The sequence below is a fragment of the Tachypleus tridentatus genome, chromosome 6 (assembly GCF_004210375.1).
Source record: "Tachypleus tridentatus isolate NWPU-2018 chromosome 6, ASM421037v1, whole genome shotgun sequence".
NCBI lineage: Eukaryota > Metazoa > Arthropoda > Merostomata > Xiphosura > Limulidae > Tachypleus > Tachypleus tridentatus.
The window spans coordinates 27,226,198-27,245,410 of NC_134830.1; the positions used below are offsets into that span (position 1 = coordinate 27,226,198).

At 34.5% G+C, this 19,213-nt stretch overlaps 1 protein-coding gene across 3 annotated transcripts in view; it reads left to right on the plus strand.

The window, feature by feature from the left end:
• Positions 1-13,296, plus strand: part of LOC143252130 (PR domain zinc finger protein 12-like) — a 28,034-nt gene extending 14,738 nt beyond the window's left edge. Inside the window, exons 3-8 of one of the 3 annotated variants that reach the window (XM_076503810.1) lie at positions 1,869-2,027; positions 2,977-3,094; positions 3,602-3,799; positions 11,775-11,895; positions 12,322-12,394; positions 13,134-13,296. In XM_076503810.1, coding sequence (XP_076359925.1) covers positions 1,869-2,027; positions 2,977-3,094; positions 3,602-3,799; positions 11,775-11,895; positions 12,322-12,394; positions 13,134-13,142 — 678 coding nt within the window. In that variant the 3' untranslated portion in view covers positions 13,143-13,296. Of the gene's footprint in view, positions 1-1,868; positions 2,028-2,976; positions 3,095-3,601; positions 4,376-11,774; positions 11,911-12,321 lie in introns of those variants that run through there. The other 2 variants (XM_076503809.1, XR_013028851.1) reach the window with 2 other exon arrangements.
• Positions 13,297-19,213: the final 5,917 nt, after the last annotated feature.

Genomic DNA, 19,213 nt, shown 5'->3' on the forward strand with positions numbered 1-19,213 from the left:
TGAAAATTAATGTATTCTTTGTATGTATGTATTCATACGTAATGGATGCCCCTCGCTAGTTCAGCGGTAAGTCTAGAGATTTACAATGCTAAAATCAGGGGTTCGATTCACCTCGGTGGGCGCAGCAAATACCCCGATGTGGTTTTGCTATATGAAAAAACACAAACATGCATAATGGATAGGCTAGCTCCCTAAAGACACTGATTGTATAGTAAACAAAACATTGCGTATTCTACATGTTACAGTCATCTAATGTTCATTTATCATTGACTAGTAATTCCTGTTTCACCCTATATTTAAGCTCATGTAGAAATATTGCTTTTAAGAAAGCTAACTTTAAAGGTTAATGATAATATTGTTTACATTACAATAATAATTTAATTATTTTTTGTTTATACCAGTCACTACTGTGCTTGGTGATAGCCTGCTCCAAAGTACTCTTAAAAGTTGTTTTTTTTTCTGTCGTACTAAAGACACTGTAGAAATTTCACATTTATGGCTTGCGTGGAAGAATAAAGATGAACACTTTGGTGCTTTAGCTGATAAACACTTTGGTGCTTTAGCTGATGAACACTTTGGTGCTTTAGCTGATGAACACTTTAGCTGATTCCCAGTTCTCGACTTGAACAACAGCTTTCAGTGATACTTGGAGTATCACAAGCTGTGAAACACTTAATAATGACAACAATCAAGTGCTCAAATGAGATTATTATTCAACATTAACTATTATTCTTAAACATCGTTCACTACTAGAATGAACGCAGGAACCATTTTCTCTCAGCCCGTCCTCATTAGAAACATAATTATTTGATCTTTTCTAATTTATTTATATGAAGTTTGGAATTCCTTCTCCTGTGGTTTAGCGATAATCTTGAACTTATTTGCAAACTCCATTTTGTGGTGAACACAATTTAGATAATCCTTTGTGAAATTTTGCGCTTAATAACGATCATACGAAGTTACGACTTTTTTGTGGTAGAATTCGTATTTTAAATTATGTGATTATCCAGTTGTTATTAGGAAAAAACTGAAGTTTAACCAAAGATTTTGCTACATCTTGCAACTCTTTAACTATTTGTTGTTAGATGTATATATATTGAAGTTGTACAGAAACATTTCGTCCACTGATTGGTTTATAGTCCATGTTACATTTAACTATTTACTTGATAGTAGAAAAATGTTCGTATATATATAATTCAGAACTATAATTCTTAAATAAAAAATATTTTCAGATTTTAAAAACCATCAATACATGAAAGCATGTGAAATAATTCTAGTTTACAAAAGTGATTTATTTCAAGTTTTTCAATTACGTAACTGTATATATATATATATATATCATATTGTTCATATTATTATATTTTTTTTGTTTCAGAAATTCGCGCAAAGCTACAAAAGGATTATCTGCGCAAGTAGTCTCCAATTTTAAATCGATAGAAAGCAAGAAAAGTAGCTAGTTGACAGCACCCACCACCAACTCTTTGGCTGGTGTAATCAAATATAATTTGACTGCTCTTATAATGCACCCATACCCCAAATTGCGACAACAACGCAAATTGGATCCTTAGGTTTATAGTCCGGTACGATAACTACTTTCACTTTTGTTCAATTATGGAAAGTTGATTTTAATTTTGCTTTGCCTTTTTATAATCCAAAGTGTTTTCGTCAGTGCTCACACTTTGCTGTTTAAGGTCTTTGTTTAGATTTGATTTTAAAGATGCCAGTGGCTCAGCATTAAGCCTGCAGGCTTGTAATGCGTAAAATCAGGTTTCGATGCCCGTGGCGAGAAGAGCACAGTTAGTCTGTTTTGTAGTGGTACGTTTAACAGCAGCCAACCTTGATTTTAAGGATAATTTTACTTTTTCTAGGTATTTGATTGTTCTACTGGAGAAGTGGAAGAGTATGTCGACTCTCGAACCCATGTTATGTGTTCTTGGATGACTCACGTGAAGTGTGCACGAAATGAGCAAGAACAAAATTTAGAAACTTTTCAAATTGAAACTTCTATATATTATCGGGCAATGAAGGTAAGCTAACTTATTTTCAAACTCAGATTTACCTCATGCTTCTAATAATCAATTTAGATTTGATAAATCTGTTAAAACATCAAGTTTTTACTTGTTAACCAGAGAATTAGCGATGGAATCATTTGGCTTTGCAAGCACATATTTCTCAATTATTTAGATCCAATCAGCTCATGGTTCTGACTTTCTTGGTTGTTTTAAATTTCGAGCAAAGCTACGCAAGAACTATCTGCGTTAGCCGTCCCTAATTTAATAGTGTAAGACTAGAGATACGGCTGCTAGTCATCTCCACCAACCGTCCACTTTTCGGCTACCCTTTTACCAAGGACGTGTGGGATTGACCGTCACTTTTTAACGCCTATACAGATTAAAAGGCGAGCATGTTTAGTATAACAAAGATTCGAACCTGCGACCCTCTAATTACGATTCGAGTGCTCTAACCGCCTGACTATGACAGGCCCCCTGACATTGTTACAGGTTCTCTATTAAGTCTCAATTATATAGTAAACTCACATCTATTATTGCTAAGGTTCACAAATCAGTAATCTCACTCAATATTTTTTGCCAATTCTTTAGCAATGTTATAGCTCAGCAGAAACATGAAATCCCTCAATGTGGTAGTGAGTGAAAATAAATAGGTACTTTCAGCCTAAGGTTTCTTTCATCAGCAAAAAACATTGATTCAGCTCTGTCGACGTCTTTATACCTTATTCCTCAACTGCTGACTAGAGATATACAACATATATTTGATTTTATGGTAAATAAAATGTTTTTTTAATATGAATGAAATCTAAGAAATGCAGTTTCTCTAAATAAAAAACGTTGATTCCAAATTATATTTTCAAAATATTGTACCAGAAAATACTCTTGGTTGGGTACAAAGTGCTATTACACATTATTAGGACAATTACAGTTAACTATCCGAATGAAATTCCCAAACTGATATTTTTAGGATATTGCACCAGAAGAAGAGTTATTGGTTTGGTACAACAGTGCTATTCCACAGTATATGGGAGTTCCAGTCAAGCTTTTCTCTGACTATGATGGCGGTAAAAATGAACATTCCGAAGGTAAGATGTGTTTCACCTGAATCGTATCAGTTATTTTTAAACAATCTTCTTAATAAACCGTGTTAATCACGCTAAGAAATCTTGAACAAGAAAAGGATAGAAAGAAATACAATATTTCTCTAAAATTAAACACTGAGGTGTTTCCACGACTATCGTCATCCTACACGAAAATTCTTTTAAAACGTAACTTAACGAAATATTTTAATTGGATTATTTCCTAGCTAACAGTCAGATATTGTATTATTTTAATAAAATGGATTCAGTTAAATTATGGTCATATCTCCTTTATCCATAAACGGATTTTATGTTATTATTTCTTTCTGATTAATTATGTTGGAAAATGATTGAAATAATCTTGTTGAAAGGTGTGTGCTAATCCTATGTTTCAAAAATAATTTCATGTTAGCCTTAGATTATATGAAGAAACTTCTACTAAAAAAACGTGATGCATGTGCAGATAATCACAATGAGAGAAAAAGTAAACAAATGTCTCTTCCTTGTCAACAGATGGCAGGAGAAAACGATTATGTCCTTCCAGTGGCAGCAAAGTGAGATGTGTTGTCTGTCGTCGTGGGTTTAACTCTCGAAGTAACCTTCGTTCTCACATGCGGATACACACCTTAGAGCGCCCATTTGTATGCAAATATTGTGAGAAGTCATTCAGCCAATCATCTACGTTGAAAAACCATGTAAGGCTTCACACAGGTAAGCCCCAAAAATGTGTTCTTCTTACCATAGGAGAATTGCTTTATCCAAGTTAATGTATAGTACAAGCTATTGACAAAAAGGTTTATTTTGTTTTGAAATTTGTGCAAAGCTACAATAGTGCTATCTGCGCAAGCACTCCCTAATTTTGCAGTGTAAGACTATAGGCAAGGCAGCTAGTCATCACTACCTACCGCCAACTTTTGGGCTACTCATTTACCAACAAACAGTGGGATTGACCGTAGCTTTATAATGCCCCCACAGCTGAAAGGACGAGCATGTTTGGTGTGACAGAGATTTGAACCCACGACCTTCAGATTACGAGTGGAGTGCTTTAACCACCTGGCCGTGCCGGGCTTGAAAAAGTTAAAAATATGTTTTATATAGTTAGTTGCCTGTAGAGTCACCTAAGTCTTCTAAGTGATTAATTACGTTTTGGTTATTAGAAACGAATTATTTATCAGTTTATATTAGCCGTCTTTAGTTAGTAATTTGTCTCAATACAAGGAAATCTACAGAAAGTCCATATGTGGTGCCAGAAGCTAGTACTCGATCCTGGATCATTTTGTTAGAAAGGTAGGTTCACTACCTTCTCACATTCCACTGGAATTGAATTAATTTAGTTTCATTCAATCTTTCTGTAGTTTATCTCATTATTTTCTACTGTTTCATTTTATTGTGTAATCTTTGACATCATAGACTGTTGTAAAAATACTATTTATGTTTTAACACATGAAATCAGAACAAAATCATTACAAAACACTATATAGAAAATATGTTATCCAAGAAACTACTGATATTTTTCTTCAACTTTTGTACAACATTAACAAACCTTAAAATATGATAGCTCTTTTCCTTCTAGAAAATAGTTTGTGCTTAGAAACAAACCTTGTTTCTGGAAAAGTTTCTTAAGCCTAAAGATAAGCCTTTGTTGATACTAAGACTTTGTAACACTAAATTTAAACCATTTTTGAGGTAAATATTTGCTGCACTTAGGTTAAATCTTTGTTTCTTGTAAGGATTTGTAATATTAAAAATAACTCTTTATCGTTTGTAAGAGTTTCTAATACTAAAGTTAAATGTTTGCGATGGTTGGTATAACTGCAACATTAACACACTGGAGGAAAATAAAATCTTTAATTATAGGAATCCTCTTCTGGATAACTAAGAGAAACATTTCAGTGAAACTTGCGCCAAATTTCCTTTTTGTTGTCATGCCTAAAGTTTCGTCTGTCTTGCATCATTGACAAACATGATATTTAAAAATGTGAAATGTGTAATAAAGAGCTTTTACAACGTATCGCATTTGTTGAAATATTATCCTTCAAGATGCTCATTTTGTGATTGTTTGAGCCAACGAATATGTAACAACTTGGGTAGAATCAATACAGTTTTTAATAAGGCTTATTGGTTTGCACAAGTATATATGCAGTGTTTACAAAGAATATCTGTGCTTTTAAAAGTTAAAAAATCCCTTAATCTATAATTAAAATTTAAATTTATTTAATAAAATCACTTTTCTGTAATCACGAACATATAAATGTGTCGTATTTCACCCCTATACTAAGCCTTAACATTTAAAACACCTGAATGGGTGGAGCTATTTCATACGTTTAATTAAGAGAATTACAGCAATCTTTTCATTTAATTTGCACGTTTTTAGTACTTCAGAAAGACAACACTCCCATTTCTGCTTCAGATTTGATCATTTGTTGGTTCTCAGTTTGGGTTATTGGTCTTGTATAATTATATAACATTGTTGATTCTTTGGAAGCATGGAAGATTGTGTCGGACTTTCAGACTAATACAGTGGTTCAAGTATTGGAAACTGAGCAAATACAAAGGCAGTTCATTTTGGTGTATCATTGTCTATCGAAATGGGATGAACAAGCTTTTGGACAACCGTCAATGTTGTAGAAGACCAACAATGTGTAATATCCGCTATCTGCATTACAGAGACTTTGGGTTTTGACAGTCTTCTTCCTACAAATTTAACTTTGGACTTGAGGACCAAACAATAGGGGACGAATTTCCGAGTCTGGCTTAAAATCAAAATGGTCTGTTTTGGTTCAGTAGTTTATCACAAAGCAGCAAACAGCTTGTTTGGTTGAAATCACCAAATTCGACAAATACATGCTGTTGTACTTGCAAATGTATTAAATGCTTAAGGTGTATTTTTGTGATATTACACCCAGCTTAATGACTTTTCGCGAGTGCAATCGGAATAGACTGTCCGTTTTGAGGAACGTGCCTTGTTTAATAATGGGAGAACAATTTTGTATGAGAAACCGTAGAGGTCGCATATTGGCCTGCAAAGATTGTGATTTTTGGTTTTGAATTTCGCGCAAAGCTACTCGAGGGCTATCTACGCTAGCAGTCCCTAATTTAGCAGTGTAAGACTAGAGAGAAGGCAGCTAGTCATCACCACTCACCGCCAACTCTTGGGCTACTCTTTTATCAACGAATAGTGGGATTGACTGTAACCTTATAACGCCCCACGGCTGAAAGGGCAAGCATGTTTGGCGCGACGGGGTTCGAACCTGTAACCCTCAGATTATGAGTTGCACGCCTTAACCCATCTGGCCATGCTGGGCCGGCCTGTAAATAATCTATAAATCATTTCTAATGCGACTCGAAGAAACACCAGAAAATCCCAAATAACGTCTTAGTGACTGATAAGATGATTACATATACAAAGGCTGTATTTGTGCTACGGGGTTCATTATCATGTTTGTTTGTTTTGGGCCAATTTTTTCTTTATATTTCAAATAATTTATTTAGTGAAACACAAACTGCAAGCACGTCTTTAATAATTAAAAGCGTAAGTATTTTATGTGTAAACAAACGTGACAATAATTTTAATCACATCCTTTACTAAATAAACTCGAGTAGCAACGCTCGCACGTTCGCGTTCAAAGGATGCCGTCACAGCAAAGAGAAGTGGAGAGGAGTGACGTAATCAAAGACGACGAGGTCGTAGTTCCAATTTTTTTTTGCTATAGAGCACCACATGTTGGTGTTTCGTCACAGTTACAAGTATTTATAACCAGGTGCGTGTCGTTAAAAACGCGTTGCTAGACCGCTGTGCTAGAGATTTAATTATAATTGAATTAGAAGCGTCCTTTTTTTCATGACGATTTGATTTGCTAAAGAAATACACTGCTGGCCAAAATCTTAAGGCTAATGAAAAAATATGCATTTTGCGTTATTAGACTCAACCACTTATTTGAGTAGAGCTTCGAAAGATGAAAATAAGAAAAGGGAAAATAAAAAAAAACGTTTTTAGCATTTAACAGGAAAATGTGAACATTATGAAATTAGCCTAAATACTAACTGGTCAAAAGTTCAAGGCCGTACCAAAAGAAGTCCTAAACAGGGTAGAAAATGCCCAACAAGAGGTCTCAGTAGTGAGTTGCACGGCTGTCATTGCAAATAACTGCAAACATTCGCTCTGGCATGGTCAATATAAGCGTTTGCAGAAGGCTGGCTGGAATGTTATTCCAAGTGGTGAAGAAGATCACGCACTGTTTGAATTGACGTCCATTTCTATAGACTTCCCTTGCCATCCATCCCCAAACATTTTCAATGGGGTTCAATTCGGGCGAACAAGCTGGATGGTCCAAAGGAATCACGTTATTCGCCATGAAAATGTTCTTTATCCTGCAGGCATTGTGGATTGCAGCGTTGTCCTGCTGGAAGATCCAGTCATTTCAACACAAGCGTTCAGTCAATAAGGATGCCTCTCCAACATGCCGCTGTTTGACGCCCCTGTATAACCTGAAGCTTTATTGTTCTATGGAAGGAAAAAGCACCTCCAGATCATGATGGACCCCCCCCCACTGTGTTGTGTAGAAAATGTCTCCGGTGGGATATCCTTATCGCGCTTTTCTACGTCCCATGTTTGGTGCTTCTGAGCAAATATAACAGAGCTGTTTCAAGGTGTGGAAAGAGCGTGGCTTTTGAAGACGTTTACGGTTTTTAAAGCCTTTCTCTCGTAGATGCCGTCTTATTGTTCTTGAGCTGCATTCAGCTTCAGTAAGAGCATTAATCTGGTTCGACGATCGGCCAGTGTCTTGCTGGACAACCTGTCGAATCCTCCTGCTAAATGTCGGCGAAATTTTCTTGGGCCGACCACTTAAAATTCTTGTTCCGTATCCCTCAGGGTCTTTTAAGAAATTTGCAACAGGAGTTTTACTACGCTTAATCTCACCAGCGATGGTACGTTGAGAGAGACGTTGCTTTTGCAGCTCGACAATACTGCCACATTCAAACTGTCAACTTGTTAGCCTTTACCATATATTTACCCAATGTAACACAGGAGATGTCAGTGGGAGATATTAACAACGCCAATGCTTGAACACAAGTGACTAAATTTCGTTACGTGTTTATCGACTAACGCTTCATTACAGTATGTCCTTAAACTTGTGATCAGCTAGTATTTAGGCTAATTTCATAGTGTTCACATTTTGCCTATTAAATGCTAAAAAAGGTTTTTATTTTCCGTTTTCTTATTGTGATCTTTCGAAACTCCACTCAAATAAGTGGTTGAGTCTAATAATGCAAGATCATATTTTTTCTTTATGTTCGTTGGCCTTAAGGTTTTGGCCAGAAGTTTATAAATAGTCTTCTAGATTTTCAAGCAACTTATTTTCTATGTCTTCTGCTAACTCTAGTATTATGCAAACAATTGTTCTTCGACATAATTGCAAATTATTTATCTATTGAAGAATATCACCTTTAATTTTTGAATCAAAATTCTCCTACAGAGTTTCAATGACCACAGTCAATATTTCTTTTACTTGTTCAGTATCAGAAAATTATTTCTTGTTTTGAGCTGGAATCCTAGCTGCTTTATAGCTATCTAACTTTACTAGTTCTATCGGTGATAAAAATCTTATAGGCCTCCCCTTTTGTTCATGAAGTTTGCTTTCAGACGCCTAATTTTATTCACATGATTTTTGCTATCAACTGGGAATTTTGCATCAAATTCGTTGTAAAAATTGTTAAAATGCTGGTTAAGGTTGTATACTTTATTATGCCTTAAACATTGTTACACACAAGGCACACTGGTTTATTTGCTTCAATCACTGTAAATTTGAACTCCCAACTTTCATTAAATTCTCGTTTTACGTTTTTCCAGTCACGCTCCATTCTCTTTCCGTCAGTAATCCCAAAATAAATTAAACTGTCTTTATTTTATGAGTGTTCACATCACCTGGATTCTTTCGTTTTCGAATTATTCACTTATCTATATTATGGGATTAAAAACAAAATATATTTGAACATTTGAAAGATGTACAATAAAAATGTTTGCAAACGCATGCAAAACAATGCACACTCGATAACAAACATGTAAACCAGACTGACGTTACAAAATGGGCAGAGTCTGTGGCAGTGATGAAGCTCGCGACATTAGCGATGACGTAAGGCAGTTCAGTTGCTGATTACCGAATTTACGATTAAAAAAATGATAGAAAAAGTTGATTCCTAAACTTGAGCTGACCATGGAGTTGCCCGCCCCTGATCTAAAGCCTTCCTATTCGTTGACGACATATTTTGCATGTAGTGCTATCTGGTAGCAAGGGTTGGAACTATTATCTCGTCATTATTTAATACGTCATCACTCACCTATTCCTGTGGTGACGGCATTTTATGGACGCAAAAATGCAAACCTTGCTATTAATTCAGTACCTAAGCTTATCAAGTCTTAGTTGAAATGGTATTTATATTTAGTGTCATATGTCATAAAAACAACTAACATAAATAGCATTTAAGGTCATACCATGGATTTTTAATGAAGCAGACACTGAGTTATTCACTTAGCTTTAGGCCTTATTTATGACAGTGTACATCACATAGTGCAGTTAATATGTTAGCATATGTTCTCCTTACTGGCATATCGTATTGACCCAGTAAAGAATGTGTTAGCAGCATAATAATGTCTTGCATTGTTACATATATAACTATGGAGCCAGCGCTGTGAAACAAAAATATGTAAAAAGATACACCTTTGGGTGGAACAAAATAGGTAACAGTGCAAAAAAATTGTGTAGTCAGAGCAATTTTTTAGAAGATCAAGTGTAAAAGTTTTTCAATGAAGGCTCCATGGCTATTGTGGCTGTTAAATGTATTAACCCTCCAAATGTAAAATAAAACAAAGAATTTAATGTAAACGCTTAACGTCTAGTAGTGTACTCAAATTTTAATAAAAGAGTAATATGGGAAGAGCATTTAGGAGACATATCATGTGATCTTTGTAAGTATGTAATAACTGTGTCGAAAAACAAATCGTTTGTGAAATTGTATTTCCAGTTATCTCTTTAGTTGCGTATTTAATGTTTAATCATTTGTGGTTCTTTCCATACTGTTTGTAGCTAAGCACAAAGCTACATAATAAGCTATATGTGCCCTTCCCACCACGGGTATCGAAACCCGGTTTCTAGTGTTATACATACCGCTGGGGAGCTACTTTCCTTAAACACAGTTGATATTTTTTTCGAAAGAAGTGTTAGAAATGTCACAAAGTACAAAAGCTGATTTTAACTGATTTGCATACTTATTTGGTCATATCGACCAACGTTGTGACCATCATTTAGCCATGAAACTGTACGTACTGTAACAATGAATGTTCTGTGTATGTATTTATAAATTTGAGAAGCGTGCAGTAAACATTACAAGTTTTTTATTCACAAATGAATAGATTTTTAATTACGTATTTTCAGTAAATATTTGTGACTTTACTGGGCTAGAATCTGGTTCAGACTGTGAATGGTCTAACTGCATTTTATTTTTATTTTAAGATTTAAAATATTTCTTCTTCTTAGGTTTTCACATTTCATCTTTGAAACCTCAAACTTTTAAAATAATTATCAATTTTTTTTTTATTTCAGTGACTTTGTATTCTATCAGTTGCTTCCGCAAGGAGGCTAGTACAAGAATACTCTTGCACTGCATGTACTCCAAACCAATGGTTGTAATATTTTTATCGTTTGTTCTTTCTCGGTACTGAAGTAGTAATCCTATGCTTTTATTATTATAATGCAATTGGTGCACGCGAATTGTGCAAGAGGATTCTGTTTCTGATTTTGGAATGGACTAGATGGTTTCACGACAAAATGAGATAGTTATATTTTTTGTTAAAACCATCATTATTCGTGAGCAGTACTTATAATTTATTATCAATGTCGAACTTAAAGTTTATGTGGTGTTTCTTCAGGGAGGTTTCTAAGTCGAACGGTCCACGGTCGACATTATTTGATTAATCGTTCTGCATATACTCAAACTGACTAATCTTAATGAATAAATCGCACCATATACAAGGAATATTATATCAGTCAGCTAGTTAAGCCACTAAGCCAGCTAATAACTGTTGGAATTTTGTACCCTGAATTTCTGTTCCTGTTATTTAAGGTCAATTTAGTGTAAAGTTTATCTTTTAAAATATTGTTTCAAACTAACTTAGCCCTTCTTGGTTAGTTTTAGATAGTTTATTTCAACTAATTCAAAGCGTGGGGATATGTAAACTTAGCTCTTCTTGACAGGGAAGGTATGTACGAAATTTTGAGCCTCAGTGAAATTCCCCCGACTGCCCCTAGTTTAGTACTGTCACCAGTTTGGAATTCTAAATTAATGTTTTGATCAATGTCTATATCATTTTCCCTTTCAGCTTGTGAAATAACATGATTTATTTCTATTGTAATATATCTTATCATTGGCTCCCTAACTAGTACTGTGTATAAAATAATCACACTTTGCTAGTTGAAGCATTAAATTTGACAAAACTTAATGTTTATCCTTATTATACTTTTATTATAATATTAGTAGCAATCATCATTGCGTTATTTTCCCTTTGATATCTGATCAAAAGAAGAATTTACTATTTTGAAAAGTTTCAACTCAGACTAAGAACACAAAATGCGTTATTTAATTTGTAATTATGTCCTCGGAATTTATCTTGCATTTTTATCTTTACCAGGAGAGCGACCATATAAGTGTCACGTTTGTCACAGTGCTTACTCTCAGCTGGCAGGTCTTCGAGCTCACCAGAAAAGTTCCAGGCATCGCCCTCTTGTGTCAGAAAGAAACGGATCATCGAAGTAATTTTTTTTTACTATTCTTGATATGGAAGTGAAGTGAACCTTTGTTTATAGATATTTTTTACCAAAAACATGTTACCGATGTTTAGTAATTCCGAAATACTACTGAAAAAAAGTACAAATTAAAAGTTGAAATCAAATTAATAAAAATATATTTTTTCACAATTATTTTAACTCGGAGAAAATAAATACATCAGTCATACTTTATGTAAGGTGCATTCCACTTGTTTTATAGAAATCATTACAAAAGTCTGTAATTTTATTTGTTTATCGTTGATAGTTTAGGTTTTGTTTTTTTACACATTCACACGTGTACGGTATTTTTTAAAATTCAAGAAAGTCAATACATTTTCCTAGAGTAAATTTCCTTTCACTGGAAGCTAGAATATTTATACTTCCTGCTTTGTGTATATTCTCATTTTGGAGGACATTAATGATGATAAACTTGTGCAGAGAAGACAACAACAACCTGAAGCTGGTTTTGCGAGGTTCACTGTCAGTAAGTACTGGTATATTCTCATTGATTATTCTTAAGAATACAGGTAATTGTTTTAGATTATGTATGAAAATAAACAATGGAAAACTTCAAAAGGTGGACAGTTTAAATGAATGATACTATGCATAACAAGTTGCTGTGATTGATACTGCTTAGTACTGAACCACGTGAAAGACAAGATGGTTGAATATGGATTCCACTAAGAAACAAGAGTCAGTCGGGATGGTGGTAACCATAAAAATCCTATTCAAAAATATTATAAATGTGTGTAATATATATCTAAAAACGATGATGCAACATGTATGATAATTTTGAAATAATTAACGCTGTGTATAAATGGTACAAGATTAATTTCTGTAGGGCCTTATTATTGATAGGCCTTTGATAATTGTACTGGTAGTAATGGAACGCATTGGTAGATACTGGTGAATTTATTTGTGAAGGTTTATTTATTATTATTTATATTGTTTTGATTTAGTTAGTATAGAGTTTTACAATGAAGGCAGGACGCGTGTACTTTTCAAATAAAAAATGCTACCATATTCGAAATAAACTATTACAAGTCAAACGGTATACATTTTTCAATATTCATATAATACAACCTATGTCTGACATTGTATTTTGTATGAAAAGCTTTCCGATAAATTTATAATTATATTTGCATATATTTGGAAGTTCGTTTTTTTGTATACTTGATTTTCATTCCTTTTCTGTGGTTTTATTAAAACTATTTGTATTATAGATATTTTAAATGGAATGTCTTTGCAAAGTTCCTGCATTGCTGGATATGAAATGTACAGTTACCACATGTGCTGTTCTACGAAACCTTAAAGTAATGCAATTCAAATTAAGACCTAATTGTGAAATTGATCTCATTTTTATTACAAATAAAATATTGAAGAAAACTTCTGTATCTTGATGGTATTGTCCATGATCTGCATTTGTTGTGTATATTATAAGTTGAGTGTAAATATAAAAGTTAATTTATGTTTAACGATAAAATTGATATAAAATAATAGATTTAATGTTAACCACACGAACAATTAATAGAGGAGATACTAAAACTAAAGCGCGTAAGGCGTGCGACTCGTAATCCGAGGGTCGCGGGTTCGCGCCCGCGTCGCACTAAACATACTCGCCCTCCCAGCCGTGGGGGCGTTATAATGTGACGGTCAATTCCACTTTTCGTTGGTAAAAGAGTATTCCAAGAGTTGGCGGTGGGTGGTGATGACTAGCTGCCTTCCCTCTAGTCTTACACTGCTAAATTAGGGACGGCTAGCACAGATAGCCCTCGAGTAGCTTTGTGCGAAATTCCAAAAACTAAACCTAAATGCTTATATATTAATTAATTTTCAAATTAAAATATATAATTTTACTTTTTACATATACAGATTGTACAAATTATTCAATATATTTAAGTTATAAACAACTCGCATTTAGTTATGAACTGAATTGCATATTAAAGTAATTATTTGCCATCCGACACACACACAAATATATACATCCGTAATTTTCTGTTAACATATACGTATTTAAAATCGTGTTGAGGGGAGACGTGGAGCTTTGATTCTTCTTAACGTTTAAAAATCAATAACATGATTAAGAATTTTAACTGCTGGTAAGAATAAACTTCAGTTGGCAAGAATGAAATTTGGAGTACAAAGCCTACCCCAAGACCATTCTAGCTTTAACCGCCCATAATGTGGATAATGACTATTATAAAAAGAACAGATATAGGTAATTTCGTACCTAACTGTTACGATACTAAACCTAATTAATGACAGTTTTTGCAATGTAGTCAAAAGCTTGATACATTAGCAGTTTTTAAACGTTAATAATACCTGTATTTGCTATTTATATAATACTTGTGCTCATTTTAATATGAAAAGCGTTATAAAAAATTGTTAAATTAGTTCAACCGAGTAAGCATTCAGAACGAAATATTTTTTCTTTGTTTCTTTACAACACTAGTTTGTGAAGAACAGGATATTAACAGGTGGCATTTTGTTACAACGAAACGAATCGCTCATAATTAACAATATTTATAACAATGCTACATTGAAAATAAAATCTACTTTAATTTTCAGTTTTTACAATTACCTACTAGTACAAATTTATTTATTACTTTTCAGGTGTTGTCAAAATAAATAAAACGTTCATGAAAGATGCACCTTTTTAAAATAATTCCTGACCTAAAAGGAATATAATAAATACCAGTAATTTAATATTGCTACCGTATAGCCTGTCAAAAATAATGGGGCAAATACTACCACCTCACCTCCTAATACACCTAACCTCACGTTTCGTAATTAACTAAAATAAATACGTTTGTGAAATCATGGTTAAATTAAAAAAAAAAAGGCAAAAAGGTGCAGTGGCGACTTCGGTAAGTTCCTTTGTGAGCCAATCAAAATCAATATCATTCACGAAATAAATTATACCAACACCTACTACACCTAAGGTTCCACGCAACCCTCCTTTCAACCCGATCACCAAAATAATAATGGTCGAACTGTTCTGTCTGGATAAATGCGTTTTGGCTTTTATGATTTTATGATTCTTATTTCGAGAAACCAGGCGTGTCGTGACGTGACACACAATGACTTCCATATAGATTAGATATTAGTAACCGCAACCCGCAAAATATTTGCAGTAGTTTTCATGCCCTTTGCTTGAATTTTCCCTATTCTGTGGCATTCACGCATGGTATTTAAACTTTGTTGTTTGCAGACATAACATGTCAGATCGATTAGTTCTGGTCAGACATACAAATTCAGGAAGATGTAACTTTATTTAATAAATTACATGCACGTAACGTTATTTAATAAAAAGATATGTAAAGTAAACAATAAAGTGTGGTTATGGTATTTCTAACAGCGTAGACACATGAAATAAAGAAGCGTACAAAAACTAATAATACATCCCGTGCAAACATAAAAGTTGTCCAAAGGTGTTTATAGCAACCCATAAAATTAAACCACTTATTTGAGTAGAGCTTCGAAAGATGAAAATAAGAAAATGGAAAATAAACCTTTTTACGAGTTAATAGGGAGAATGCGAACACTATGAAATTAGCCTAAATACCAGCTGGTCAAATGTATAAGACCATAGTGAAAAGAAGCGTTAATCGGTAAACACGTAACGAAATTTGGTAATTTGTGTTCAAGCATTAGTGTTGTCAACATCTCCCACTCACATTTCCCTTGTTACATTGGGTAAAAACATGGCAAAGGCGAAAAAGTCGACAGAGTTTGAACGTGGCAGGATTGTCGAGCTGCAAAATCAAGGTCTCTCTCAACGTGCCATCGCTGGTGAGATTGGGCGTAGTAAAACTGCTGTTGCAAATTTCTTAAAAGACCCTGAGGGATACGGAAAGAGAATTTCAAGTGGTCGGTCCAAGAAAATTTCGCCGGCATTTAGCAGGAGGATACGACGGGTTGTCCAGCAAGACACCAGCCGATCTTCGAACCAGATTAATGCTCTTACGGACGCAGAATGCAACTCAAGAATAATAAGACGGCATCTATGAGAGAGAGGCTTTAAAAACCGTAAACGTCTTCAAAGGCCACGCCTTCTTCCACACCACGAAACAGCTCAGTCAATCTTTCTTGAGAAGCACCAAACATGGGACGTAGAAAAGTGGAAGAAGGTTTTGTTCTCTGATGAGAAACAATTTAACCTGGTTGGTCCAGATGGCTTCCAATGTTACTGGCACGATAAGGATATCCCACCGGAGACATTTTCTACACGACACAGTGGAGGAGGTTCCATCATAATCTGGGGTGTTTTCTCCTTTCATGGATCAATGGAGCTTCAGGTTATACAAGGGCGTCAACTAGCAGCTGGCTACACTGACATGTTGGAGAGAGCATCCTTAATGACTGAAGGCCCTCGCTTGTGTGAAAATGACTGGATCTTTCAGCAAGACAACACTGCAATCCACAATGCCCGCAGGACAAAGAACTTTTTCATGGCGAATAACGTGGTTCTTTTGGACCATCCAGCTTGTTCGCCCGAACTGAACCCCATTGAAAATGCTTGGCGATGGATGGCAAAAAAAGTCTATAAAAATGGGCGTCAATTCCAAAGAATGCTTGATTTTCGTGAAGCCATCTTTACCACTTGGAATAACATTCCAGCCAGCCTTCTGCAAACGCTTATATCGACCATGCCAAAGCGAATGTTTGCAGTTATTCGCAATGACGGCCGTGCAACTCACTACTGAGACCTCTTGTTGAGCGTTTCCTACCCTGTTTAGGATTTCTTTTTGGTATAGTCTCAAACTTTTGACCAGCTAGTATTTAGGCTAATTTCATAGTGTTTACATTTTCCTTATTAAATGCTGAAAAGTTTTTTATTTTATTTTCCCTTTTCTTATTTTCATCTTTCGACGCTCCACTCAAATAAGTGGTTGAGTGTAACAACGCAAAAGGCATATTTTTTTCTTTATTTTTATTGGCCTTAAGATTTTGGACAGCAGTGTATTAGTTATGCAGATCATTTTTAAAAACAAAGAACACACACATATATATATAAGGCCCCATTATTATTAAGCGGATTTTTCATTAAATATTCAAAAATGAAATAGCTAAATACAGGTTATCTTCAAATAATAAAACATAGAAAATTTAATATTTGATACTTTCAGTTTCAGTGGCACTTTATGCGACGAAAAAAACTAAATAACCAGGTCGATGTTCCCAAGGTTATAACGTACCATCCTTACTTTAAAAATTGCAGCTGTGAAGGATTGCAGCAACTATTACTGATATAACTTATTGTTATTGTATTAATGCAAAACTACACAATGGGCTAACTGGGAAGTGAATTCTGGATTTTATGTCCGTAAACTTATCACTGACCTAGAACTGATAAGGAGATTAACTGTCAAAACTACAACGTCCTAATAACTAAAAGTGTGAAATATATTCTTTGTAGATATCATAGCTCAGACTTTGGACCTTTCTGTAAGTAGTTCGTCACGCTCTCACTAGGAGAAGCCCCATAAAACACCCTCCCAAAATACCACAAATAGTATAATATATAGCACTGTGAAAAAGTGTTAAGAGAAAGTCAAAAATTAGATTTCAAACTGCTTTCAAAGACTAATGGAAGGCAAATCATAGTTGAAACATTAAAATTGTATTAATATTCATGTTTAGTACAAAAGAAACTCAGTGGAAGTACTTCAGTTTAGCAAACAGTTAATATTTGTGTCACCTATTTGCTTTAATAACTGCAGACAGTTTTTCGGGTATTCTTGCAACATATTGAATCAAACTGTCTTTTGGAATTTTACTCCACGTGTCTCTAAAACACTTTTATTAAATGTCTTTGGAAGTAACTTTTGACTTGTCAAGTTTTTAATCTATTAACTCCCAGATCTCAGTTGGGTTATGATCGGGTTCTTTTGTGAACCATTACATCATTTGAATGACTCCAACAGCTTCTTTCTCAGCTAAATAATTCCTGCATAGGTTGGATGACTGTTTGAGGTCATTATCTTCTTGGTAGCAGAATTCTTTACCAATATTAGACAAACCACTAAGTATACCATGGTGGATCAGTATTTGATGGTACTTGCATTCGTCTATTATCCAATCTATTTTGCAAATATCTGCTATCACCTTAATAGAAAAAAAAACCAAATTCATCACACTGTCTCCATCGTGCTTCAAGATAGGTGCTATGCATTGAGGTATCTTTCACCTTTCTTCCGCCGGATGTACAACCTACGCTTCAAACCAAATATTTTAAGCTTCGACTCATTCGTCCATACCGCTATTTCCCCATCATCAGTAGTCCAGCTTTTGTACTTTTTTTTACCAAATTTTAGTTTCTTGACAATATCTGGTAATCGGAGCAAAGGTTCTTAAACTGCTACATGACTACATATTCTATTTTCGTCAAGTCTTCTTGATACTGTAGATCAGGACACTTTTTGGTCATTTTGTACACTATTGTTCATCTCATGCTTAAGATCAGTGGCAGATTTCCTTTTTTCCTGCATAAATAAAGATACTTAACATCAGTATCATTGAGCTTAAGTGTTCTGACTCTTACTTTCTTATTTTCAAATTTACTTGTCTCAGTCTTACGATGTAAGGTGTACTTGACAGTGTGTGGGGATCATTTTGAATCTGCATTGATTTGTTGGAAAGCCTAACCAGTATCACGTAGAGCTTTTATAGAAACTCTCTGACATACTGACAATTCTCTACACTTTTGGGCTGTGGCATGTCAACAAAATCTTACGATAAAGTGTTAAGCACTGTTTTTATTAAGGTTTATTTGTGAAGTGTCATTAAATTAATTTATTCTAGCATATACTAGTACCATGTACTAGCTCATTACTACCTTCTTTCTTTCATGGGGTACCATGACACTTATTTCACGCCCTAAATTTAGTCAGTACGTTTATTCAAGTAGAACCCTAATGACATGCCCTTGGTACAAGTATGTGGAAATTGTCAAAAATCATAAGTATTTTCACTCTGGCCCATTCACTTGTCAACAAGGATCAGTGAAGTATTACCACAGTGTTGAAAGTTACATTCTGTAATGGCATGGAAAAAATAGTTCCATGAAATGGAAAGAATGACAAACTATTCTCTTGTTCCTACACTCTTGCACAGTACTGTCGGATTATATGTGTATAAATGTCTTTAACTCTCGTTGTTTATGTATTTAACACTATTTTAAGTTATTAAACAGTTTACATATAATTAGTAACTCATTAAAAATGTTACAAAATATTGGATATTGTTATTAGCCTGTGTATAGGTTGAGCAATCACCGGCTGAGACATTTGTGTTTTTGCAC